A 17,086-nucleotide genomic window follows, 5' to 3' on the forward strand; every position below is an offset into this window, starting at 1 on the left:
CTTGTGAGGAGCGGAGTGTGCGTGCTGGGCGGTACTTGGATATTAGGTCAGTGATGTAGTTCGGGGCAGTATGGTGGACAGCTTTGTACGTCAGTGTTAGGATTTTAAATTTGATCCGTTGCGCAATCGGAAGCCAGTGGAGGGATTGGCAGAGGGGGGTGGCGGAAATGGAGCGGTTGGAAAGGTGAATGAGTCTGGCAGCCGTATTCAGGATGGACTGAAGCGGGGATAGCCAGCGGCGAGGCAGGCCAGTGAGGAGGGAGTTGCAGTAGTCGAGTCGTGATATGATGAGGGAGTGGATGAGCTGTTTAGTGGTTTCTGGGGTTAGGAACGTGCGGATTTTGGCGATGTTGCGGAGGTGGAGTCTGCACGAGTTTGTTAAAGATTGGACTTGGGGCTGGAAGGATAGGTTGGAGTCCAGAATGACACCAAGTACTCTGGCCTGCAGAGCGGGTTTGATATTGGCGTTGTTGGATGTGATGTAGAAGTCAATGGGGGGTGGGGTTCGGGCTGGGGGGAAGACAAGGAGCTCGGTTTTGGAGAGATTCAGTTTAAGGAAGTGGAGCGACATCCAATCTGATATGTCGCTCAGTAGGTGTGTGATTTGGGCAGAGACTGAGGGGGTGAGGTGGGGGGTTGAGAGATAGATTTGTGTGTCGTCGGCATAGAGGTGGTAGTTGAAGCCGTGAGAGTGTATGAGTTGGCCAAGGGAGGAGGTGTAGATGGAGAAGAGAAGGGGCCCAAGGACAGAGCCTTGAGGGACCCCAACAGAGAGGGGGAGTGAGGGGGAGGTGGTAGCATTATAGGTAACGCTGAAAGAGCGTTGTGACAGGTAGGATGAGAGCCAGGAGAGAGCAGAATCTCTGAGGCCGAGGGAGTGTAGTATTTTGAGGAGGAGGGGGTGGTCAACTGTGTCGAAGGCCGCAGAGAGGTCAAGGAGTAGGAGCACTGAATAGTGGCCATTAGCTTTGGCGGTTAGAAGGTCATTGGAGAGTTTGAGTAAGGCGGTTTCGGTGGAGTGTAGGGGGCGGAAGCCAGACTGTAGGGGATCGAGGAGGTTGTTGTCGTTGAGGTGAGAGCATAGGCGGGTGTAGACGAGGCACTCGAGGAGTTTAGATGTAAGTGGGAGCAGGGAGATGGGTCTGAGGTTGTTTGGGTCATTGGGGTCCAGGGAGGGCTTTTTAAGTATGGAGGTGATGTGTGCATGCTTCAGTGGGGAGGGGAAAGTGCCGGAGGAGAGGGAGAGATTAAAGATGTGGGTGAGGGAGCGTAGGATGGAGGGGGAGGGAGGTCGTAGGAATTGTGAGGGGATAGGGTCGAGGGGGCAGGTGGTGAGGCGGGCATCAGAGAGGATCTTGGAGACTTCCTCGATGGTAGTAAGGTCAAAGGTGTGGAGTGTTGGGGGAGCTTCAGTATGAGGAATGTAGGGTGGGGTGGGAGTGGAGGTCAGAGCAGTGGTGGGGCCGTGGGAGAGGGGTGATGAGGGGGTAGCTGAGTGAGGGGGAACGGGGTTGGAGGGAGTTTGAGCAGTGACGAAGTCCCTGCGGGTAATGTCGAGGGGGAGGGGGGATGATGGGGTAGCTGTGTGAGAGGGGACGGGTTGAGAGGGCGTGTGAGTTGCGGCAATGTCCTTGCGAATTGTGTCAATCTTGTTTTTGAAGTGATTGGCAATCTCAAGGGCGGTGAGTGAGGTGCTGGGTGGAGGTGGGGGTGGAGAGAGTAGAGAGTTGAAGGTGGAGAAGAGTCGGCGAGGATTGGAGGAGAGGGCCTTGATGAGGGTCAGGAAGTAGGCTTGTTTGGCTGCGTGGAGGGAGGAGGTGTAGGTGCGGAAGGCAGATTTGTAGCAGGTGAAAGTTTGTTGGGATTTTGTTTTGCGCCATAGTCGCTCCAGGGCACGACTGCGTCGTTTGAGGGTTTTGGTGTGATCAGTCTGCCAGGGCTGGAGCGGTCGGAGTCTGATGTTGCGTGTGGTTAAAGGCGCTAGTGAGTCAAGGGCTGCTGACAGCGCGTTGTTGTAGGCAGTCATAGCCAAGTCGGGGCAGGACAGGGGGAGAATGCGGTCGTGGAGTTGATCAGCTGCAGAGTGGAGGGGGGCAGGGTTAAGGTTGCGGAGGTTACGGCTGGTAGTAGTGTGACATTTGGAGGGGTAGGCGTTGGAGGACGAGGAGATAGAGAAGGTGATCAGGTTGTGGTCAGAGAGAGGGAAGGGGGTGTTAGTGAGGTTGTGGGGAGCGCAGCGGTTGGAGAAGACAAGATCAAGGATATTACCGTCGGAGTGGGTGGTGGATTGTATGCACTGTGCAAGTGCAAAGGAGGAGGTTAAGTGAAGAGACGGGCTGTGTCCGGGTTGTCAAGGTTGACAGGGATGTTGAAATCCCCAAGAATGATGGTGGGTAGCTCAGAGGAGAGGAAGAAGGGTAGCCAGGAGGAGAAGTCTTCCAGGAAGCGGGTTATGGATCCAGGAGGCCGGTATATCACAGCAATCTTCAGGGGGGTTGGGGAGAATAGTCGGACGCAGTGGGCCTCGAAGGAGGCGAAGGATAGGGAGGGGGGGTTTGGGAGGACTCGGAAGGTGCTCTGCGGTGACAGGAGCAGACCAACCCCACCACCTTTACGACCGTTAGGTCTGGGTGAGTGGGTCCAGGTGAGACCTCCATAGGAGAGTGCAGCAGGGGAGGTAGAGTCAGTGGGCTGGATCCAGGTTTCCGTGATCGCCAGGAGGTTGAGGGAGCGGGAAACAAAGAGGTCGTGGATGGCGGTAAGCTTGTTGCACACCGATCGGGCGTTCAGGAGTGCACATGAAAACGGGGGGGAGATTTTAGGGAGCAGGGGGACAGATACTAGGTTGCGGGGGTTGCGGTAGGACATGGAGGCGGGAGGGTGTTGTGCGGGTGAGGGAGGTGGTGGAGGGCCAGGATTCGGGGAGGAGAGGAGCCACTACCTGATTGCTGACCACCCTGAGAGGGAGATCTGTGTGCGGGGAGAGCAGACCAGTGGAAGAGGCTGTATGCTACAAGGATCTGAGAGTGTGATCCCACAATACGCTTTGACCCTCACAGGTTGAAGTCTGGAGGTGAGAGACTAATCTAGCCGTCGGTTGGATTTTTGTACCAGCAGTTACCTCACTTTTATCAGCACGAGTGTTGGATTTGAAGTAGTGGTATCATCCACTGCTTGGACTTTGGACCACGGATCCAATTTTCTAGCTTGATCTAATTAGTGTGTTGTTTGCACAAGGATTTTCACATTGTGTCACACATTTTCTTTTTTCTATTTTTTGTTTGATGTACATTTATTGCACATATTGAGATTTTCACATATATTATACTTATGTATGGTATTATCCTCTGTTATATATTGTGGCACTAGTGTATGGCTTGTTTATTTCATATATATGCACTAATCCTATGCATGGTATATATGCACTAGTCCTATGCATGGTTTATATTTTATTTATATTTAGTGGTATTGATGTATCACTTTTTTCACTGGATCATTATTCACCTCCACGTTTGAGTTTTATTGTAGAACACTAATATTTGATGTAGTACATTTAGTGTCACATTGCATGGTGGTATTTATATATTGTTTATAGGTACGTCACTTTTAATTGTGGCACTTTTTTGTTTTTGTAGTCTGTGTTATTTATTTAACACTACATGTTTATTGGTCAAATATTCACATAAGGGTATATTGATTGTTAATATTTAGGAGTAGCGCTACATTCATTTATTGTTTTTACTCACTGTACAGTTACATCAGTCCCTGCCCTCAAGGAGCTTACAGTCTAAGGTCCCTATTATACATGTATGCTTGGCACTCAATCCCTACATTTATTTTTTTCATTCCATTTTATCAACATATTCTGCCACTTTCCACCCACTCATTTTCCCACAACTTGTGGTCTTCTCCCAAGCTCTCCCTTGCCCTGTTTGCTCTGTTACCCCCTCAGTTTCTCCCAGGTGTGGCTTCCTTTCCTGAGAAACCAACCAGCATCGCTTCATAGTCCCAGTCATCCATCTCCTAACTACAGTCCCCTATACCAAATGGTCACATACTCACTGCCCTGCACTGCTCTTTTTCCCCAACAAAGCCCAAATACATATAGACACCACACCATGATCTACTTCCAATCTCAGCACTGTCAGTCTTTTTTCTGTCATAGTTACCAGTCCATATATATGCAAGCCACTACACATGTACTTAACACCACACTCTGTCTCCTCCAATTTTTGGCTTCTTTTAACCAACAGTCATGAGCACATCTGCCCAGCAATGTTTCCTCTCCCCAGTCCTTCCCGCTGGACACCCCTCTGCCACTTAATTTAATGACAAAATACAGGCAGTGAGGAGAATCACTTTAGTGTATATATTTGTTCTTTCTGTACACCTGTTATAGAGATTCTGATACATGTCCTAGCTCTAATTGAACTATATCTAAAGCAAGGGTGTCTAACATGCGGCCTAAAATGGCTATAAATGCGGCCCAACACCAAATCAACACTTCTAAACTAAAACATGCTTTGTCTGGCATTCCACATTCACTAACGTTTGCCAGCCTAGTTGTGTAGCTATGTACCTATTAGCATTAACTACATTCACATATTTGTTATAATAGTGACAAGACAATCCTTCTAAAGCAAGCTCAAGATGTGAGGGACTAATATAATAAAACATAAATGGTAGTGATAGGCAGCAAAAACGTAATTAAAAGAGCAGTAGTCATATCTCAACTCCAGATTAGGAAGACGAAGCAGTGCACTTGTGTTTAAAAACAATTTACTATGACATTTTACTATAGTGCCTCTGCTGCTGAAATGCTCCACTTATATCAATGACTCTGGGATGGATTTTATATTTTGCTGAGGTGTGATAATTGGAGTTTAAGTGCATCATTTTTCACATGGCAAGCTTGTTTACCTAAAGGTGTCATAACAGTTTCCAGAGGATTGTGCCAATATCAAGCTAGCATACAACGAACAGATAAAAAAAACTCATCCGTTTTAACGTTTGCTTTGACAATCTGCTTCAAAACTTCCTCTCCACTTCCAGCAGAGATGACTACATGGAAATACCATGGAAATAGGGATGAAAGAAAAAGATGACGTTTGTATTTAACAATTCACCAATGAAGGAATATTGGAGTGTTATTTAAATCAAGCATTTAGATGATAAAATTTGTACCACTGCCTACACACACCATATAGCAACCTATGAATACCAGTGTAAAGTATAACATTAAAGTCAAACATTTTTTTTTCACAGCTTTGGACAGAATGAAAAAAAATGCCCTCCGTTAGGTTTTTCTTGCTATTTGTTTCCATGCCAAGGACATTTTTCCACACTTCTTTCCAAAAGGATCACACACAGCACGTAATAGAGGTCCTAACCCATACCCTTTCTATTTAAGACAGTGCAAAAAAGTGTTGGCTTGAGTTCCACTTTAAATAGGAAGAATACAAACTTGGTAATCATAAAAGAAACCATCAGTAAGGAAGTATGGACGCTTTCAATGCTAAACTATTTCCTTGGTTATCATGCTGGTTCAGTGGCTTTAGTATTCTTTTTAAATAATTGATTCAGAACACATCTGCAGATCAGAAGTACAGAGTTCAATGTAAGTTTCCTGAACTGCATGCCTGTTCCCGATCAGTGTCTCAATTTATATGAGCCAGAGACAACTGGGCAACAGGCAATTTCAGGACAGCTATGGCAGCCATGTATTTTATACTCTATATTTTTCTTTACATGCTTTCTCCCATGGTGTTCCACTTGATCAGGTTTGATTCAGAAGTCTATGAAAGGAAGCATCTTTAAGAAGGTGTCTTTACAGATGGAGTTGAATGCATAGCCAGATGCCAGAGGACACTATATGTACATAGACTTTGGAGGATGGAGGGGGCTCTAACTGCTTCCATCAGAACAAGTGCATTAATTAGATACTGTTTCTGCCCACGTATGAAAGCCCATATACAGGAATATATATGGCCTACTAATAATAATTATACTATTACACATTAAATGAACTTGACATTAAAAATAAAATACAATCACGTGGAAACATGGATTTTTATAAAAAAAAAGATGTACTTTTAGTATTTGTGATATCACTCTCCTTCCATTTTGAGGACTTTGATGTTTTTATATTGTTTATAGTCTTCAAGAAGGGATGCATATCTTATCACCAAAATGTGTTGTTTTCTCTCTGAAAATTACTTTTTTCCTTTTTCGCTACTAATCACCCTTGGTATACATGGTAAACTTTGAAGTACTCTGATTTGGTCCCTCTACGAGTTGAGCAACCTATGAGAATCTGTGACCCCTGTGTTTGCATTTATGGACAACATTGCATATTTATACTTTCCCAATATGTACCATCAACACTTCCTGCACAGCTTTCAGTAAGGCTAGATTCGAACTATTGAATTGTGGCAGCATGCAATAAAATGCAATTTTACCATACATTACAGAAGGGATGTCAAATCTTTTGACTTAGCTGGACCAGAGGAATTATCTTGGGCCAAACATAAAATACACTAACAATAAGAAACCAGATAAGCAAAAAAAGTCAAGCTGATCACAACGCTCACTGATATAGATAATGTACCTATCTGAGTAATAAAACTTCATTTTTGTAATATTTTTTATTATAAAAGTAAAAAAGGAAAACATAAAACTAGCATGAGAGTTTACACTGTTTTTCATAAACTAACGCATCAATATCTGGTTCAATGAATTTAGTAGCAATTCTCAATGAATTCTCAAGAAGCTCATCAGATATTTTGGTTCTAAATTTGCCGTTTGTGTACTTCATCCTTGAAAATAGTTTCTCACAAATGTAGGTGCTGCTAAAAATTGATGATATGAATAAGATGTGATTGTGAAGAGTTGGATATTTTTCTTTGGAAAGATGAAAACTTATAAGTCCAGTAAAGAGACACTGTCAAATTCTCCTTCAGCCTCATGAATTCGCTAACTGTAAACACACTTTTATTAAGTGCCAGAAATAAAATCAGCATATTTAGGTGAGTTTATGATTTTGTGTTGGGCCAACTTCATAGCCTTCTTGAGCCGCATACGGCCTGTGGACCGCGGGTTGAACACCCCTGCATTACAGCAACTTATGGTAATGCACAATTGGCAGTATGATGCCATTTTGAATGGCACCCCCATACACCTGGAAAACCCAGCATTTCAGTGCACCACAAGGCACAGATAGTAACACATTTACACATTTGGCAAAACAAAATTCAACTCTGTTATATCTTTTTTTGTTTCAGATGACAAATCAATGCTGCTTTCCAACAACGCTTACTGTCATAATCAAATTGGTTTTCCATTTGCTTTTAAGCTTTGTGGATGGCAATCTGTACTTATGAAAAACATTTATAAATAGATAAATTAGGGTAATTTGTCAGTTAAGGCATGGACATTATTTAATGGCATTATTCAATAACAGAATTTACTTTTGATTAGCAACATACTTAATTAAGTTACATGAGATAGAAAAGCTGTTCCTGATAATTTAATTCTCCCCTCAAGACCTTATTAGCATTTCAACCATGGGGATAGGCAGAATGAACTGTGCTAAATAAACACAGAAACCCGCAATGATCAAGTATCACTGAGAAATAGTGAGTGTGCAGTGTAAACTTCACCTTGTAATATTATTTATTTGGATAATCAACCATATGGAGTTATGTATTTACAGCTTTCCTGTGACTGGTATGGTATGAGTTTCCACACTCATGGTGATCTATACGGCCATGTTTTACTGCTCAAAAAATGTAATCAAGACTGTAATGGAGAGACCCTATTTACATATTCATATATAGTTACAGTACTTTGTAAAAGTGCATAATAATACCACAGGCATAGAATCTGCATTTGTGGAAACACAATTCTATACAGTGATCAATAGTGTGGAAATAAAGCTAAGATGCATTTGATTAGTCTAAGAATAGTACAACACTGACTGAATCAGAAAAGTGTAAAGGGCCCACACTAAGTCCCTTAGTCTTACATCAGTGCTTATTATTTCCACTGGAGTCCCTACTGCTCACTCCTTTTAGGTATTTAGTTAGGCTGTCCATAAACAGTTCAAATCTTGGCCGCTTCAGCATCAAACGTCCAAGATTTGATCTGGTACAAGCAGCCTGACGGATTTTACATGTGATTATCGCAAGCGGCTGTCATAGCCTCTAGCAATAATCACTGTCTTCTCTCGGCAGGGACTGCTCTCCCTGTCCCCCACCCCACCAGGAGAACACAAACATATAAACATACTAAACACATAAAGGAGAGAATAAAGGAGAGTATATAACTGCATCTCTGATTCTGCAATCTTGTCTACAAAGTTTAGATGAATTCATTATGTTTCTCTTTTTAAAACTTTTCTGTATTAAAAGTAGAAACAAGGCTCTATCCTTCATTAAAAGATATAGGCCTACTATACTAAATATACCAGCTGCTATCTCCAAAGCAAGAAGAATTGAAGTTTTCAGGCCCTATCAGCTTATGCTCTATGCTGTTCAGCAATAGCTAGCTTCTTGAAAAGAGGCTCAAGAAGAACATCTTTCTTCTCAAAGCAGTAGGTTGGTGTTATAATACAAAAATGTGCCACGCTCCACTTTTATCAATAGAATTCATAAATATGTGCAGTTTCACTCAAATAATATATAAGTGCAATTTTACATAAATCCCCTATATAAATAACAAAAGATTTTCCATATATAATTCTTCCCAATTCTTGAGTTCACTTTAATAGTTATATTTAGTGCAAAACTCGTGCACCCCCACCGGTTGTGCTCTCACCTCAAATATATGACCAAACCGTTAAGCGAGGTCATATAAAGTCTGTGTCCCTTTAATTGGACCAAGTGTGGATGGGATGGTATCCAGCTGAATAGGATCCCATTTTGCTCATCTAGTGGCTCTCCTCCTTCGGTGGGTATGTTAAGAGAATAACCAGATTATAGTGCTTTATCCTTAAATACTCATTTATTAGTACAAAGTAGTACACTCCCATGATCAATATACAGAAGCGCTTTGTGCAATAAATTGCCTCCTGAATTTTAGCAGTGATGATATCCTGCATGTAGCCAACTGGTGTCACTATAGAAGCATTGTGACGTCAAAGCCCTCCAATATGCGTTACGCCATCACGTGGCTTCATCAGGGGGAATGATCACATTACCCAGTGGCGTAATGCATAGGGGAGGGGCTTTGACATCACGACGCTCGATGGGTGGGGGTGCACAATCTTTGTAGTGAATTTTGACACTGAAGGTGTCTATTGGTAAAAGTGGAGCACAGTACATTTTTGTAATATATGCAGTAGACACATTTGTATGAGCATGTGTTAGGTGTAGGTGATACACTAATTTGTATTTTGGTTTGGCATGAAGTATCTGATATAGCAGCTCACAAGTCTTGTTTATAATTTCGCATTAGTTTGGTGTTGATGGCCACTGCAGTTTTCCACAACTAAACTGGTGTGAGCAATGGTGGGGTTTATGTGCAGCCTTGTGTCAGGAAGAACAGGTAAAGGAAGTAGTGACCACTTGGGTTCTAAGCTTTTAATAACTGAGGTGAGCAGATATTGAAGCAGATATGATTGAGCCCTGCTCCAACCTAACAAAGACTGCTTTTCCAGGATGTATCCCAAAGCTTTCAACGCATTTAATTCAAAACCATGTCAAAATATACATGCCAGCACACCATGGATCTTCAAAATAGCATCCAAAAATATATTAAAGCAATCACATCATGGCAGTAAATTGTGAGGTTTCAGGGCTACGCAGGACCCCTTTATCAGGTATGTGATACCTGATGGAGTCCTCCATAGTCCTCTGTGGTCCTCATGGTCCATGGTACTTAATCAAAACCTATGATTGAAGCATCCCTGTCGCTAAATGCATGAAAGGAAATTAAACTCAATCCTGGAATGACATAGGAGGCGATGGACGGAACCACAGCTTGTGGCAAAAGAACAAGTATCTGACACAGTAGCTAATGACATAGACCTCCAGAAAGATTATTGTTATAATACAGGATTTATACGGCGCCAACAGTTTGCTCAGCGCTTTACAATATAACGGGAGACAATACAGCAACAATACAGTTCAATACAAGAGGGTTAGGAGGGCCCAGCTCCTTGGAGCTTACAATCTAAGAGGGAGGGGCTAGTGGTGCAAAAGGTAGTAGAAACTGTGGGGGATGGACTGGTAGGAGGAATAGAAGATTCCATTATTAGCTGAGGGCAGGGTAGGCTTCCCTGAAGAGATAGGTTTTCAGAGATTGCCTAAAGCAGAGTAGGCAATAGTCTGATAAATTGGGGTAGAGAGTTCCAGAGGATGGGGGAAGCTCTGGAGAAGTCCTGGAGATGAGCATGGGAGGAGGAGACAAGGAAGCTAGAGAGCAGGAGGTTGTGCGAGGAGCGGAGAGTATGGTTTGGGTGATATTTGGAGACAAGTTTGGTGATGTAATTTGGGGTAGACTTATAAATGGCTTTATATGTTATTGGTAATGTTTTGAATTTTATCCGTTGGGCAATGGGAAGCCAGTGGAGGGATTGGCAGAGAGGGGTGGCAGATACGGAACGGTTAGTAAGGTGGAGGAGCCTAGCAGCAGTATTCATGATAGACTGAAGAGGGGATAGCCTGCGATGAGGTAGGCTAATGAGAAGGTATACATCATCTTCCTTTACGAGCTGGTTTATGTACTCACTGTACACTGATCATATTTTGAAAAATAAACATTCTTGATTAGCAGTTTACTTACAATATGTTAAATATTACAAAGGAATACAAGGAAAGTCTGACAATGTTAGACAAGGTTAGAAAGTCTGACAATGTTTTTATTGCTGTTCATGTCTTCCAGTTCTAGTGACAGCCAACAATCTACATTTTTTTTTGGGCGTCACAGGAGCAGAACATGAAGGAAAAACTCCCTGATGGCTTCACAGACAGAAATAAAAACCTTTAAGCACCTGACCTCCGGAAGATTTACCCCACTTCCTCACCAGGCCATTTTTTGTGAAACGTTGCTGTGTTAATTTAACTGACAATTGTGTGGTCATACAATGCTGTACATCATTTTACCCCCACAAATAGAGATTTCCTTTGGTGGTATTTGATCACCTCTGTACTTTTTACTTTTTGAATTAGAAACAAAAAATACCAACAATTAAAAAAAGAAAAAAACTATATGTTTTTATTTTCTGCTATAAAACATATCCAGTAAAAAAATAAAATGTATTCATAAATTTAGGCCAAAATGTATTCTGCCACATATTTTTGGTAAAAAAAAAATCCCAATAAGCGCATATTGATTGGTTTGTGCAAAAGTTATAGCGTCTATTTAGTTATTTTTATACTAGTAATGGCGGCAATCAGCAACCTATAGCAGGACTGCGATATTTCGGAGGACATTTTTACACTAACTGACACTTTGTGGGAACCACTGACACCAATACAGTGATCAGTGCTAAAAATATGCACTGACACTGTACTAATGACACTGGCTGGGAAGGGGTTAAACATCTAGGGTGATCAAAGGGTTAACTGTGTGCCTAGCTATGTGCTTGGTGTACAAAAGGTGGTGCTTTTACTAGGGGAAGTAAAGAATCGTGTTCTCAGCTTTGCAGGGACACACGATCCTTTACTCCCCCCTGTCAAAACAGAGCTCTGCCTTGTTTACATAGGCAGAGCCATGTTTGGAATGTGGTGACGTATTTCCAGCGTGGACACCATCTTGCTACACTCAAAAATGCCCATGCAAGTACACCCATAGCATGAGGTTTTTTTCAGCTTGTTTTATGCTTTGAAAAAGTGACTGGGCATTTGGCTATAAATGTTTTAATTAATATTAAACAGTTTTACACTATGGGAGATATCTTTCTTTTCTATCCTGACCTTTTGATGGGAGCTGGCTGTATCAGGGGCAGACTGACCATTTGGAAACTCGGCACTGCTCGAGGGCCCGGGGTCAGTAGGGGGCCCCATGAGATGCCCCTGGTACCTTTTTCTGCTGCTTCGTTTACTAACTTGTGAAGGGGATACCACTGTTGCGGACTGATACTATCCGAGAGTGAAGAAGGCCGTGGATGGTCATTCTTGTTTTCTAACAGGTGTTTTGGCCCTTTGGGTCGCTTCAAGGAGGTGAGGGGGCAATTCAGCCGTTTATGGATTATTTCCTTCTGGTTGTCATGCGAATATAACTATATTACTTGCACCTTCTGAGTTGTATTATTTGATGTTTTTCTACGCACCATTGAACTTTATTTTTCTGGACAATTTTTATGTGACACAGGAACAGAGGTTTCTGAATATCACGTTTTGCTGTGATACCACATATTTATGTGTCATTTTATTTATTCATTTTAATTATTTAATTTTTTTGGGTCTTATAGTCACTGCACTTGTCACTTTAGTGTGATATATTTAATCCCACATTAAGGGATTCACGGATTTTTTTCACTATTTTTTGGATAATTTATGGTCACTATTAATATTAATGTATTTATTGATCCCACATTCAGGGATTCACTTTTTATGTTGATTATTATTATCACTGCACTTGTCACAGTTATGTGATATATTTGATCCTATATTCAGAGATTCACTATTTTTCATTAATTTTGGCTAATTTACAGCCTTTGTGGTCACCATTACTTTTAGTGCGAGTATTGATTCCACATTTAGGGATTCACCTTTTATGTTTATTATAGTTCATAATTATTGAAGTCCCATCAGGACATTTTCTTTCACTGGCGTTTCTTTATCCACACATTATCTATTCAATTTCTGTTCATCTATGGATCACTTAGCGGATCAGCTCACTTTGTGAACTGTGAAAGAATGGGTTGTTGTTTTCACTGAACTGCACTGGTGGCATTCATTAGTCACTTATAAAGGTTTGTATGAGTCATTTTGGATTTGGATTCAAACTGTTTTTATGTGCATTCTATTCTATTTTATGTATTTATTGTACATCATTTATTGGTTTATTCTATCTAATTTTGAGATAAGACAGTGAGGGAGTAGTGTAGTTTTGGGGAAGCGCTGCACCAATTCACTTTATATTTTGCATATTATCCATTTGGTATATGGTTGGGTATCAGCAGCCTCCTCCCCATAATTGTTATTAGTCCATTTTTTTGAGCAGCACAGGAGGTTGTTATCGTTTAATTATCCTTTAATACTGTCCTTATATAGGCATTTGTATCTGTCCACTGAAGTACAGTCCAGACTTGCCTTGAAATTTAATACATCTTGTACAATCCTCAGTTCATCATCATACTAACAGAAGCTGATGGGAACCTAGGTCCGCAGACCACACAAAAGGGCTGTCTAAGTCAGCACTGACTTTTAGTCAACAACTTTTTATAGTAACAACAGGAATCCAGCCATGCTGTTTACCATCAATAAATTCATAAATAGATTGCAGAGATTTGTAAAGTCATTTTAATCCAACCCATGTAAATATAATTAATAAGACAAAGTGCAGTTTTAATTTGGTTAAAGCCTTAAACCCACAACAGTAAAATCAGCCTGTATATTCAGTAAAGCATGCTTGTTATACTCACTGTGGAATCTAAGGGGTTAATCCTCCGCACTGTAAAAAGGCTGTTTGATCCTGTCTTCTCTAATCCTCCCCTTCTTCCACAGTCCCCAATCCATCTGCTGATAGTACACAGCCCTAGGAGACACTCTGTACATGCTCGGTTTGGTGTGTATTGCTAGAGGTTTTTTTTTTTCTGGAGGGTGCATGTGCACAGGGTCAACCAGCACTGTCCACACAGAGGTTCGAGGGTTGTGCAGCCTCATTGGACAGTCAGAGGAGAATGAAAACTCCTCCTACAAGATTAACCAGTGCTTAGCCGGACACTGATAGAAGTCACAAGACTGCTATATACTGCTGATGAGAAAAGGTATTTAGCAGTTTATATTTACTAAAATAATTGCATTTCCATGTTCTGTGTACTGTGGAAGACTGAATATATGTAGTGAATGCAGGGGTTTAGCAACACTAAACCCAGGAGTTTAGTAACTCTTTCAGCTTTTTTACCTTAATGCATTCTCTGCATTAGAGTAAAAATCCTTTTGAAATGACGATCCCGCCCCCTACATTCCTTTCACTTACCTGAGCCCAATCTTGGTCCAGCAATGTGCATGAGAGCAGCAGCTCTCTCTGCTCTCTCCCTCCTCACTGGGCAGATTAATAGCAGGGGGAGCCATTGACTCCTGCTACTGTCAAATCCTATGATGAAAGAGTGGGGCAAAACCACACTGTCTGTGTCTTTGGAGTGAGCCCACATGAATAACCCCCTTAGTAAAGGGCTTGCTAGGGGGTTGCTTGACAGGGGAGGAGGAGCCAAGAGCGCTGACAGGGAACCCCAGAAGAGGAGGATTAGGACATGTCCGTGCAAATCCAAGTTTGTTATTAAAAAAGTGAAGGTTTAATAGCACTTTAAATACGACTTATAAAAATACAGTACTGAGTATGCTTATTTATTAGAAATATACATTGGGGTTCACCTTAGCCAAATGTGAATTGATCCATTTTGTGAAGGTTCTCTTTTGCACTGCTTCTTGTTCATCTGTGGAAGAAAAAGAAAACCAAGTAAGTACAGCAACTGACATGGTGTCAAGAAAGCACTGATTTAGCATTAGACCAATGTTTCTGAAAATGTGCATTATGCAATACGGTACTTTATAAATTATTACAGATAATGTAAGGAAAAAGACAATGACTTTCTTGTTTCATAAGTGTACTGTGTCTTCTGGAATCACTTTTTATGTGACCATAATGTATTTATTTCTGGTTCCATAGTATATAAATTGTTTACTCAGAGCGGAATGGTAACTTTTTTTTGGCTATGCTATTGATGGGGAATTTTTCAGAATTATGATTTTCACAACTAATGAAAAACAGGAAAAGTGCTCATGCACATGGTGATATTGGGCCACATAACATAAACGGTGGCTGGATTTTGGAGCCCACAGATGTTTCGTACAGCCGACCATTTAAATTATTCACAGGATCTGATTATAGGCAGGTATATGCTGGTACTTGCTTAAACACCTGCATGTGTATTGATGTACACTCCTGAAAGCGCACACATCCAGGGGCTTATTCCTGTACGCATGCTTACGCTCAGAGGTGCGTATATCTGCAATTATTACAATTCATTTGCACAAGCAATGGTATGCAACACCTGTTGCTCCCAGGTGCCAAAATACAGCATAGAATAACATACATTTTATGCTATATGGCCCAAAGCACCAATGAGCATGAGCCTAAAAGATCAGCTATTCAGTTTGTAAGCATTAATAAAAAAAAAAACTGAAATAAAACTGATTAAAGGCTGGTACAGGATAGGGAAAAAAGGGGGAGAGAACAATGTTCTTGGACAACTTGCCAGCCAGCTTGCTAACAACCGAATTAACCTGTCTAACAGTATGCGTTTATAACAGGGGTTTAGTTAGCACACATTTGCAAATACATACGTAAGCCACAGAGCCACGACACGGCACCCTGATCATCTGTGGTCCTAACTCTAAAATTTGTGAGTCCCCATAGTAGAGGCACATGCATTTAATGGATAGATCAAGGGCAGGTTTTTCACTATGTGATGCCTGTTTATGTGTCCTTGCTTCATAAGCCAGTTATAGACTTGGGCGGGTGGCCACTTTTATGCATGTTTGATTTTTTGGTACGTGGGTGCACTAGGACCCTGGTTGCCATTGTGCTACATGCTGGGGTCCAGTGCACTCCTTTGCCTTTAAGAGGGGTGGCTCCCTCAGGTCCACCTGCCCTTGTCTAGTGGTTGTCAAATTATGAGCTAAAGGGGACCTCAAATGCGGCCCCTGACATCACCAAAGGGCCACACATAATGTTCAATATATGTAATGCTTGAGAGAACTCTCAGAAACTGCAGACCCAGAGGGAATGAGGATCAGAAAGTGTAGACATGCTACATTGTTAGCTGTGGATATTCTGCAGAGGACAATACAAAACTGAGTACCGAGAGCAGCATGTGACCCTTTTGAATATGATGTGCGGCCCATGGGACGCAGGTTGGGCAGTAGGGCTTTCATCTTTTTGGGGGTTAAGTACCCTCTACACCATGGTGCCAAACCTCTCCACTCCTAATCAACTGTCAAGTGATATTGCCGCAGTGGGAAGTAGAGGCACTGTCATTTGAATGGCAGGAGAGAAACTTTATGCCAGGGAGAGCAGAACAAACCTGGACAGGAGTCATGGCCAATTTTTTATAGCCTGGGCCGGGAATAAAGCGCCTCAGCAAGAACACAGGAATTGAATTGACAATGATCCTAGGTATCTTAGGGCACCAGAAAGGGCTTTGATACCTTACACAATTTTCAATCAATGACAGGTTCACTTTAAATGAACACAGCCCTAAAGATTCTAATAGTATCTCAGTTATCGTTGGTAACCTGTGATTTTTAGAACTGGTCATACATAGCAAAACATCTATAACGGATATGTTTGTATACTACAAATGAATCTCTCATCAGAGCAAGCTGTGTCATTAATCATAAAGCCAGGGATATGTCTTTCCTTCCCTCAACAGGAAAGAGATACAGACATCCTTGTTTGTAAGATAAACCTGGCTTCACAGATCTCCCCACAATTTCACTTCCACCTAGACGTTGTCTACAGCACTGGAGTATTTCCCTATGAAATATTAATGTCTTCCATGAAGAGAAATTAGTTGGTAAATAATTGATTTGTTCCCCATGAATTTCCTTTATAGAAAGGAGAGATATACAATGTTTTTCTGAAAAGCCTTCTGCAAAGCATGAGACTGACCATAACACTTGATAGGGACAGGTCCTGACGAAGAGCTCTATGCATGTATGCTCCCTTATTGGGGATTTCAGCTTTTGCTATATTGTTTTCAAACAAAGCAGAAAAAATGATAATCTTATAATGAGGGACCAGTTGCTATTGTAATTTACAGCAGCAGTCTCCAAACTATGGCCCAGGGGCCAGAAGCGGCCCTTTGCTTGCCTTTATCCGGTTCTTGAGGCATTACTCCAGTCACTGATACAGGGGA

At 41.8% G+C, this 17,086-nt stretch overlaps 1 protein-coding gene across 5 annotated transcripts in view; it reads right to left on the reverse strand.

The window, feature by feature from the left end:
* Positions 1–17,086, reverse strand: part of SYNE1 (spectrin repeat containing nuclear envelope protein 1) — a 662,466-nt gene that overhangs the window by 482,479 nt on the left and 162,901 nt on the right. For all 5 annotated transcript variants that reach the window (XM_089694288.1, XM_089694287.1, XM_089694289.1 and 2 more), the window contains exon 3: positions 14,541–14,602. In XM_089694288.1, coding sequence (XP_089550414.1) covers positions 14,541–14,602 — 62 coding nt within the window. The remainder of the gene's footprint in view (positions 1–14,540; positions 14,603–17,086) is intronic.

The sequence above is a fragment of the Staurois parvus genome, unplaced genomic scaffold (assembly GCF_062004578.1).
Source record: "Staurois parvus isolate SC_StPar_1 unplaced genomic scaffold, SC_StPar_1.0 ptg000657l, whole genome shotgun sequence".
NCBI classification, from domain to species: Eukaryota; Metazoa; Chordata; class Amphibia; order Anura; family Ranidae; genus Staurois; species Staurois parvus.